Genomic DNA, 10,693 nt, shown 5'->3' on the forward strand with positions numbered 1-10,693 from the left:
GTGGCTGAATAGAGGGGGAACTGCAAAATAGCATGCAGGAGTCCTGTTTTGTCCGTTCTGTGCACCTGATAAATTCTTTGTCCCATAAATGCAATGTAAGAGAGGGATGAAGAAGCAAGCCACAGGCAAAGAAGTTTTGATGTAGGTCTGTGATACGGGCATATGCTGCTTTGACACCAGAGGCCAGCACGGGCACTCACAGATGCAGCTAAAACAAACAATTACCAGCTGTGATTGCAGCAATTGCCAAACTGTGCTCAGCTCTGGCTTGGCCTTCTCAAGTGCTCACTAGGTCAATTACTATAGATAAGTACTACTGCATCTTCTTTCTGTGATTCCCTTCCCCCAAACAATTAATGTTTTTTACACTGGAAAGAGACCTTTGTGTATTGCAATGCATACCTCCAATGTGGCATGGTCGGTGCCGTTGGCGTAGAACACGACAGCGTGTAGCTGGTGGGTCTTCATGCGGAAGTGCATGTGCCAGGACCCCACCTGGGAGTGCTGGTACCAGATGTAGCTGTGGCCCCCAAACCTCACAGCTGTTCCTGGAAGCAGAATGAACAAAAAGTTTCATAGTTGTCATGCTTTGAGACTGTACCTAGACTTGCCTCTTTCCCAGCCTGATGCCATAACTATCCAGGATCAGACCCGTCCCATAACATCTTTTAGGTGCTCTCAGCACAGTCTACAACACCCTTGGATTTCCTCATCCTTTAATACATCTTTATCTTAGCTCACAGTATCCCCTTACCACTCCTGCCTAAGTGATGCTAACCTCTATCCCCATTGCCTTGGCTTGTTTCTGAAATACAGAACAGAGTATATTCATTCTACTTGCCTTTCCTAGAGTTTATCAGTTAGTCTGCATTTGCTAAGCCTAAAACACAGGAGCTCGAAGATCAAAAATCCAATCACTGAGCTTTTTCAGCTGCTAAGTATGAATGACTTTTCCTGATCTGAAAGATATTTGTAGAATTGCTTGGGGTGGAAGAGACCTTAGAGTTCACAGTGTTCCAATCCTTTTGTTCATTAATTAATTGCTGCAGGAGCTTGGTTAAATAAATAAAGGCTAAGTGAAATTTTCAAGCTCTACAAGGTATATATCATGGGATGCTACCAAGGATTGCTTACCATTACAGGAGCAGATTTGCTCCAAGCTGTGCCGTGGGGTGAGGACGCTGAGTCGGGCAGTGCTGTAAGTAGACATCATGCCTGGGTCCAGTTGGATGGTTTCCTTGCAGACTCGGTGGGCACAGTCTGACCCGTGACATGGCACGTGAATTGCTTTCTTCATCCGGAGTCCAACGAGCTGGTCCATTTCCCCAGCTGAGATGGTGATCTTATTGGCGAGGACCCGAGGCTCGTACAAGGAGCCGTGTGGCTCTCCAACAGCCAAGAGCAGATCCACTCCGTCAGAGGTAGCTGCAGGCTGTAAGCTAGCCATGTGGATGTTTTGGCGTCGGGTGATGAGGATGTTTCCCAAAAACCTCTGCAGGTTACGCCAGTGGTCCCCCACAAACTCCTCGGGAGACAGGTGGCGGAAGTGCAGCACTACTGCCCTGTCCAGCGCCTCCTGCGTGAAGCACCACACATGGATGTTGACACTGGTGGTGGCCGTGAATGTGCCGTCGCTGACCGTCACGTTCAGTAGATAATGGCCATGGGGCAGCTTATTCCCAGCAATGATCTTTCCATCTGCAGCCCCAACGGAGAAGTGTCCCTCTTGGGGCACCTCTGCCACTAAAGTATACACCAATGTGTCGTGGGGGTCTCGGTCTGTGGCATGAATCTTGCCCAGCACACCACCTCGGAAGGCTTCCTCATTTGTGGTGATGAATATCTCCAGGGGAAGCGCTGAGGGGGCATACTGGCTCTGCTCAGTCACTTGGATGTTTACGAATGCTGATGAGGACAAAGGAGGGATACCACTGTCGGAGACCTGACAAAGAAAAGAGAAGGCTTCATTATAGCCAGGTACTTGCTTTCATGACAGCATGCCTTCCATCATGGAGAGTGGCTGAGACCTTCCCTCAGTGGTGGGACACTCATCTCTGTGTGCACCTGCACTGAGTGGCTCTGATTTCCTAAGAATTATCGAGATGCTGCCAATCAAAGGGTTTCTGCATGTAACCGGGTGTACAAAGATAAAAGCAGTCACATACAGTTGCTCAGATTCCAGAGTATTTAAGCCAAGCTTCCATCTCTGACAACGTCTGTCTAGCATGAGCTGAGGAAACTCAAAGCAGAAAAATGTGAATAATCAGGTTATAGGATAATTCTCTCTCATTCTCAGGCAGTTAGTGGTTGAGGTTCATAATAATAATAGTACCTAGCTTCTCCACTGAAGATGTACTTGTTATTATCCTGCTGTTTGTAACTCACTATCCTTACTGATAACGTTGATAATAAGTTTACCTTGCAAAGATAGACATCTTCTTAAAAAAGGAGATTAAATCACTTCTGGGATTCTTGGATAAAGGTTTCAGGATCACAGCCAGGTCTCACTTTAAACTGGAAGTTGCTGGAATTATGCTGGGAAAAGCATCTGTCTAAGGAAACCACTGACAGTATTTCTTGTGATCATATTATCCGATTTCATCAATGCAGAGGCTGGTTTCCAGCCTCCTGTGGGCAGACTTTGTGGGAAAACAAGCTCTGGACTTGGCTCCGAGCTATGGGATTTTTTCCTGTGTTGGATTTCTCCAGTACCAGACTACTTCCCATTCAGCTGTGCAATCCTAATCTCATTTTGTCACTCCTAAACTCAGGTGTGAGATCAGATCCCAGGACAGAAAGTCAGGCTTTACCTGGACTTGTAATAGGTACTGCTCTTTCATTCTTCTGTTCAGGATGGATGAAGTCACCAGCAGACCATTTTGGGTGACATCAAATGCCTTCCCATCGTTGCCCTGGGTGATCTGGAATGAATACGGTGGTCCATTTTCTGGCGAGTCTCTGTCGCTCATAATCAGCTCCAGGACACTGGTACCCACTGGGGCGTTCTCCTGAAATGCAGAAAGATGCCAGTGGAGAACAGCAGGCAAAGAGAAAAGGCCCAGGAGAACCTATATTGCCACTGGGCCTTATGGATAAAGAACAGAGAACCAAATCTCACGCCTTGTGTGGAGCTCTTGCCAGTAATAGCAGACAGTGCCTTTCATGGCATTACACATGTGGTAGAGTCAACCAGCTAAAAGCAGACGGTTGTGCTGATGCCCTTGTTTTCTCCTTGAGTCATGTCTGCACAGGAGCAGATGAAAGCATGTTTTGGGTGCATTTCTTTCTGAGTACCCATAGGTGTTTTGAGTCCAAGCAACAACTGGTCTGCTTCCAGCAGAGATGCTTGACCATGTGCTTAAGTCTGTTCTTTATTTTGTGGTGTGTACACAGACATAGTGGGAAAAGGGGCTGCTGGTCAGGCTTGGAAAGTGTGAAAGGAGAGAGGAGAAAGGAGGCGCCTGCAGCCATTGGTAGGAGAAAATGGCATCTGTTGGCAGAACATCTGCCCCCACAGATCTCAGCAGTTTTTTGTGGCCATGAGCACAAAGCAACTGCATGCTTCACTGCTGTCTCACCCTTGTGCTCTAGCAAGAGCCACGCATGAGAACCTTGGCACACTAAGGCAGAATGGGATAACAGTGTCCTGGCTTACCTGCACCACCACGCTGTAGTTGAGCTGGAAGAAGCGAGGAGGGTTGTCATTGACATCAGACACGTGGACATGCACTGCGACATCACTGAACTGAGCAGGGTGGCCGTTGTCTGTGGCTCGAACTGTCAGGGAGTAGCTGGAGATCTGGGGGATTTACAGTGTGGGATCACTTGGAGAAGTGGAAGGATGGTCACTTTTTTTACATTCGTGTGTTACTCTGTTGCAGCTTGTTAAAACACTTAAGGTCACACATAGTATTGCAGCAGTAATCTGCCCTCAGATGGGATTCTCCATCCATAAATCTTAAAGCATGTTGCTGGAGAAAATCAGCCTCACAGCTGCTGCAGGGAAGGGAAACAACTTGCTAAGCATGGATGAGACCCGAGCTGGACAAACACCTGTTGGTAGCAGTTTGAGCTGCTACTGCTTTAAGAAAGAGATTATCCAGATGGGCAGCTCCTGCTTATGCCTGTTTTCTATCTGCTGTGATGCAAAGAAGCATAAATCAGCCATGTTGGTTTCCAGTCTGGAGCCAACTCAACTGGTGCTTAACCAGCTTAGAGCACCAGTAGAGCAGATCACAGCACAGAGTTGTGACCGCTGAAGCCTTTACTGTCTCCTCTAAGGCCCTACTTGTCTACAGAAGTATCTGTGGGTCTAGAAAATGAATAACTTGCCTTTTGCTTGCAGTATTATTAGTAGCTCCTTTAGAAAACAGCAGGCAGCTGAATATAATCTGTTCCCTCCAGCATAACAGCACAACTGTTTCAGCTTTCTCATTTCCATTTCCTGGGACTCACCTCCTCCCTGTCCAGGTGCTTGGCAATGCTGATCTGCCCACTTCTGGGTTGGATCGCAAAATGTCCCAGCGGGTTCCCTTCTACAATGGAATACGTGATCTGATTGTTCATTGCTCCGTCCAAGTCATCAGCTGACACCTGTTAGAAGGAAAAACACCTAGGACTCATGGCCAAAAGAGCCTTGCCACGGAAGAATCCTCAGGAAGGGGATCTCATTGTCTTTTAAGGGTATTGGTTTGAATGCTTTAAATGAGGAGGTAGAAGGAAGGTGGTTTACATCAGTGTAATTCACTGCCATCCCTGCTTATGGGCTGTCAGGAATCATCCTTTTTTAAGTCATGCTTCAATCTTAGGTGCTAAATGACACAAATCCATTGGATGGTTATGCCCAAAGAAGAAGAAAGTACAAAGGGAGAGCAAATAATACACAGCTCAAGTAAGAAAATGAGGTTAAAAACTGTGGTTTTGTTCATGATCATACCGTGAGGATGATTTCTCCAACTGCAGCATCCTCTCGGATATCAGCAAAGTAAGGGTCTTGGATGAACTCTGGTGCATGGTCATTAATATCAGTTATGTTGATAACCACCATGGTGACATCGCTGAGAGAAGCTGAGCCCTTCCTTGTGCCCTCAATGGATAAGTAGTACTCATGACTCGCTTCAAAATCCAAGCTCCCATTTATGTATAAAGCACCTGCAAGGGCAGATGGACAGAAAAGGGCACGAGATGTTTTAAATGCCTTTTAAGATATGCACGCCAGTGGGAAGATTGATATGGAAAAAATAGCTTGAGCCTCAAGGACAGAGAAACTGAGGAAAACTCTGTGAATGAGGATGGTACAGACAGAAGCAGGAGGCCATTGAGGTGCAACCAATACTTGTTCCGGGGATCTAACATTGGCCTTGAGATAACAGCTCTTATCAAATGCTGTGCAAATACAGCAGTGCTTTATTTGGCAAGAAATCCTGCCTCAGCATCTGGTTGTGGTTAATAGATTGGTAGTAACTGCATTCATTGAGTGCTCCCTAAAAAAATGTTAGTCTGGGCTGCGGATTCCTTCTGACTTCAGGATGGGGAGACTTTTTAAATGAAATCAACTTCTCCCATAGTTTGAAGTGGAACTTGTCTTCCCATCCTCTTCCCTCTCCTCTTTCTTATGGACCCATCTCAGATCCCAGACATGTAACAGGAATCTTTCCATTCATTCAGAAAGATTTGGATCGCACACTAGGTGACTTAGCTGACAAAATTTAGGGTAGAAGCGAAGACTGTATTCTCTGCCCCCATACTGTGCTCTGTGTAGGAACAGAAGAGATCTGACTGCTTGGAAACAGAAGGGGGAATCTGTTTTAGGAAATGAAGCATATGGGATCAACCTGGGCTGGCTTGGCCATGAGACCATCTTACCTGTGTTGGAGTTGAGCTGAAATTTGCCGTGGTCATTGCCATTCACAATTTCATACTTGATCTCTGTGTTTTCTGTGTTGTCTCTTGTCAAGGCTGATAAATTGAGGACTTCCGTACCCACAGCTACGTCTTCTTTCACCATGGCTACATATTCAGGGGCCAGGAAGACAGGCAGATATTCATTTAGATCCACAACGGAGACAGTGACAGTGCCGAGAGCAGAGAGGGGCTGTGGGGTGCCCTGGTCAGTGGCACAGACCGTCAGCTCAAAGGCTGAGTGCTGCGAGTCCTTCAGGGGCTTTTCCAGACGGATCACCCCTGTTGTTTCCTCAATTGAAAAGTGTCCATTGGCAGAGTCAGAGAGGGAATAGACAACCTCGGCATTGAGACCTGGAAGGGTAAGGGACAAGCTGTGTAAATTTGTGGCTAGGAATGCTGCTGGTATTAATTCTTTTATCTAGAAGGATGATATATGCCTAGGTGAGATAATACTTCTAGGGAAACTGGGGGTTGTATGAACATCTTCTTCAAATGTGCCCCTGTCCACCCCTATCCCCATGTTTTTAAATGTCATTTTCCTTCATCTATGCTTCCAAAGCAGGTCTTGCTTTTATATCATGTAAGTTCAGTCTCTGCTCAACACTTTTCTTAGGAGTCTTTTGTCTATATCTTTTGTCTCCCAAGGACTTTTCCACCCATTTTGGGTAGTCCTGTGTCAAGCCAGAGGTTAGACTCTGATATGGTTCTAACTTGGGATATTCTATGGTTCTATGATATCATATACCCTCTCCAGATACACAGCTCCTTTTTTCCTTATTACGCCTATTTTGTCTCTGTCTTTCATGTGAATTCTGTTCAGTTTGGAGCTGTGTGTTGTAGTTTGTGCTGTGCATTACTGTTATAGTTGATGAGCTTTTCCTTGAATTCTGTGCATGTTTCTGCAGATATGCGTTTCTGACAGGTGCTGATGCCAGCCTGCTAGTCAAGAACATGTCAGTGATGAGATCCAGGCAGGCTCTTGCCAAGACTCACTCATCTATGCCCAATTGCTGCAGCCCTTCCCTAGCTTTTAAAGCTTTCTATTCAGGATGAAAGATGGACTTTGCTATAATGTAGATCTCACCCTGACTCACCTTCATCAAGGTCCCTGGCGGATACCACAGCAATGGGTGTTTTTGTGGTGGTGTTGTCAAAAACAGCGACGGCGCAGTGGCTGGGGAAGAATCTGGGTGCATTGTCATTGGTGTCCTCTATGGTCAGTGTTATGTCTGCTTGGCATGAGCGGCCACCACCATCGGTAGCTTTGGCAACCAGGTGGTAGGTGGGCTTCTGCTCCCGGTCAAGAGGTGCAGAGGTGGTCAGTTCCCCTGTGGGAAAGAATGGGAAGTGGTCTCATGTCCAGCAACTGCAAACCCTACTGCATATATTGAGCCCCAAGTATAGAAAGGAGGAAAGCTCTGCATGCAGGTCCTGATCTCACCTGTGTGGGGACCCAGGCGGAACTCCTCTGCGCCAGGGCCGTGCAGGCTGTATGTGATCTGGGCATTGCTGCCAACATCAGGGTCGGTTGCTGATATCTTCAAAATGAAATGACCTGGCTGAGCATCTTCGGAGACTCTTCCAGTGTAGAATATCTGGCAAGGACAGAAGGTGTCATTGGCATCTGACCTGTCTCCACAACACCTTCACACCATATGAGGAGGAATGGAACAGGAGAAGCTTCATAGAAAAGGGTAAAACGTGTGGTTTGTAGGAAAACACAAGGTGCCTTATGTCTTGGTGGTGTGAAAGATGACAGCAGCAGGGTACATGAGCCCAGACTGGAGGACAGACCTGTTACATTTGGCATTTTGGTGGCCCTGGCTGGAACAGCAGCCAACAGTGAAAACCACAGCTTGGGAAGAACATAGACCTCAGGGAGAGAGGCTTGGAGATACAGAAAATGTGACCCATGATTAAACTGATGATTGCTATCTAGCTTTATGATATTAAAAAGAAATGTCTGCAATTGGTTTGACTATGACATCGCATAACAGGCTGTTGAATAGAGTAAAGCAGCAGCCCTGTTACCAGTATGGTGGGATGAGAGGTAATTGCCTTAAGCTGTGTTAGGGGAGGTTCATTTTGGATAGTAGGAAACATTTATTCTCAGCAAGAGTTGTTAAGGACTGGAATGGGCTGCCCAGAGAGGTGGTGGGGTCACCATCCCTGGAGGTGTTCAAGTACTGTGGCACTGAGGGACATGGTTAGTGGGCGTGGTGTGGATAGATTGACAGCTGGACTTGGTGATCTTAGATGTCTCTTCCAGCCTTAATGATTCTATGAGTCAGTTCTGACACTTGGACTGACAGATGATGTAGTGAAGCTCAGGAGCAGACTATGAAGGGTGGCTGCAAACCTCCATCTCTACCTCTGAGAATGGGCTAGGCAGTTTCAGTAAAATGGACCCTGTTTGCAACCAGGTTCTCTCTATGACACCTTTGACTTCTAAAGCCTAGATTTTTTTGTTAGCAAGTGATAAATAATAGATGTAGCTTCTTTTATCCTCCCTCTTACAGCAGGCTATGCAGGCTGCTGTGGGTGCATTTCAGGACCCGCTGCTGGTCTCTGCTGGGACACATGGAGGCCAGTACTTTGCATCATGCCTTTAAGAGGAGGACAGCTGGTTCCAGGGAGTGGACTGGGACCAGTGAGTTCATTTCATCCAAGCCTCTGACTCTCCTTTGGGAAACAGCCTCTTCTGTTCTTTCTCACCATGAGTAAGATCCATACCAGTGATCAGCTCTCCACAGTTACAGCTCTCCTGATGGGAATTTTTCAACTTAGCAGGATATAAAACTTGGTAATTTACATGCCCCTACCCAGAAGGTTTCCAGGCATTGTTTATCTCCAAAAATTATCCTTCATAATGCTTAGGTATTCACTTACTGCTGGCAAACATGCTTGGAGGCTAAATTTAATGTTCTCGCTTGACGTGCACCTTAATTAAAATTGCTAAGTATAATCAAAGCAACAGGATTGTGTGAGAAATATGACAAGCCAAACCCTCTCAGCATGTGCTCTTCCTGCCTTTTCTTCCCTTTGTGCCCCCTGATGTAGCAGGACAGCTGCCTTACCTGGCCACACTCAGGGATGTTGTCATTGATATCCAGAACAAAGATTTCCACTTCGGTGGTAGCCTGAAATTTCCCATCAGAAGCCATCACCTTGAGGAGATATTTCTCTGTATCTTCTCTGTCCAAAGGCTTCTTGGAAGAAATTGTCCATTCTCCCTCAATTTGGTCAACTGTGAACTGTCCTAGCACATCTCCTTCTAGAAGGGGCAAGAAGAAGAAAATAGACATTTACGGAGTGCTGCAAATCTGAAGTGATAAGAGAGCACTGGCACAGGTGGTCCAGAAAGGTGCTGGACACCCCAGGTCAAGTTGGAGGGGCTCTGAGCACCTGATGGAGCTGTGGTGTCCCTGTTCATTGCAGGGGAGTTGGACCAGATGGCTTTTAAAGGTCCATTCCAAATCAAAAGGTTGTTTGATTCCAAGGGAGATATAGATGTGGCAACTGCCAGCCCCATAGGAGAGCTGGAAGACTTGCATTGGCGACAGAGAAAGGACACTGGTGACATACCAGCCCCATGGGGAGTGGTTGGTCTACTGCACAGATCAGAAATGCCTTGTGTGTTTCTGCTGTTCACTGAATGTTATGCTGGGGAGATGAATGGGGTGGAAAGAGGAAACAATTCACAATTGCAAAAATGTCTTTGTAATGTTCTGCAGATATGCATATTAATTGCTGAAAAACCACAGTCTCACTCTCCTAAAATGTGTCAGACTTTCTTGGTGTACGTTCATAAAGGGATCTGAGTGTTGCAGCTACCTTGCAGACACTGGTTAGGCTTTGTTGCTTTATAACACAACCTTCAGATGCATTTAAATCTGGAGCTGCTTTTCACTCTGTAAGACCTAGCTGATGGGAGACACAAGTAAATTGAGACTGGTAGGCTCTCCAGTCCACCAGATTAGTGTCACTCCTGCTATTGTTGTACAAAGTGGATTTTAAAAGGCCCAGAACTGCCCCTGGCACATGCCTCTCTTCAGGCAAGGAGCTCATGTCCTCTGCTGAACCCAAACCAAGTCACCAGACAGAGGAGAGAGCGCATTAGGTAATGGGAGGCAATGCAGAGAGCTGGCTGCAGGGCTTGTTTGCTTCAGGGCTCTGAAGGGCTCACACAGCCAGGTAAATTAAATTTGCCTTCTCTTCTTTCATGTACAGTGTGGAGATGTGGTAGTGAATCTGCAGGCTCAATGAGACATCTGCTGGCCCTTCTGATGCTGCCACACTGCAGCCCTTGCTCAGATCTAGGTCCCACGTGCTTCAAATCAAGGTGTGTGCAGACAGTGGGAAGTTAGGCTGTTTTCACCCCTCATTTCTTTTGCTGTGGTGTTATGCTTCACTTGTTTTTATATGGTTATGTGTAAAGATTGAACTGAGCTTTGAAGTAAAAGCAGCAAGAATTTAAGGTATCTACCACTAACACCAGTGTGAATTCTCTCAGGTTTAAAACTACTGCCTTAAAAGTGACAGAAACAATAATACTGGAATGGATTGACTATTGTCTCCCAGAGGCTTGCAAATAGCTAGGCATACCATACACCAAGTGCCAGCATCCCTCCTTTGTTTTGAATGGTTACTATAATAGATAACAGGCTACAACATGAACTCGTTAAATGCTTTGACCCTGAAGGGTCTTCATTTGAGTTTGAACAAACATTTTAATTTGAAATGTCTGTTCCAGGACCCCTTTGGGGTCAAAAAGTACCATAAAATACTT

At 46.2% G+C, this 10,693-nt stretch overlaps 1 protein-coding gene across 1 annotated transcript in view; it reads right to left on the reverse strand.

Moving 5' to 3' along the window:
* The window catches only part of FAT2 (FAT atypical cadherin 2), a 47,900-nt gene that overhangs the window by 6,369 nt on the left and 30,838 nt on the right, over positions 1-10,693 (reverse strand). The window contains exons 11-20 of the mRNA XM_015875847.3: positions 8,982-9,178; positions 7,346-7,499; positions 6,999-7,232; positions 5,866-6,255; positions 4,937-5,151; positions 4,456-4,593; positions 3,656-3,799; positions 2,811-3,008; positions 1,135-1,942; positions 403-548 (exon numbers count right to left, since the gene is read on the reverse strand). Coding sequence (XP_015731333.2) covers positions 403-548; positions 1,135-1,942; positions 2,811-3,008; positions 3,656-3,799; positions 4,456-4,593; positions 4,937-5,151; positions 5,866-6,255; positions 6,999-7,232; positions 7,346-7,499; positions 8,982-9,178 — 2,624 coding nt within the window. The remainder of the gene's footprint in view (positions 1-402; positions 549-1,134; positions 1,943-2,810; positions 3,009-3,655; positions 3,800-4,455; positions 4,594-4,936; positions 5,152-5,865; positions 6,256-6,998; positions 7,233-7,345; positions 7,500-8,981; positions 9,179-10,693) is intronic.

The sequence above is a fragment of the Coturnix japonica genome, chromosome 18 (assembly GCF_054131305.1).
Source record: "Coturnix japonica strain WE chromosome 18, WE-NBRP24, whole genome shotgun sequence".
In the NCBI taxonomy this organism is placed as follows: Eukaryota; Metazoa; Chordata; class Aves; order Galliformes; family Phasianidae; genus Coturnix; species Coturnix japonica.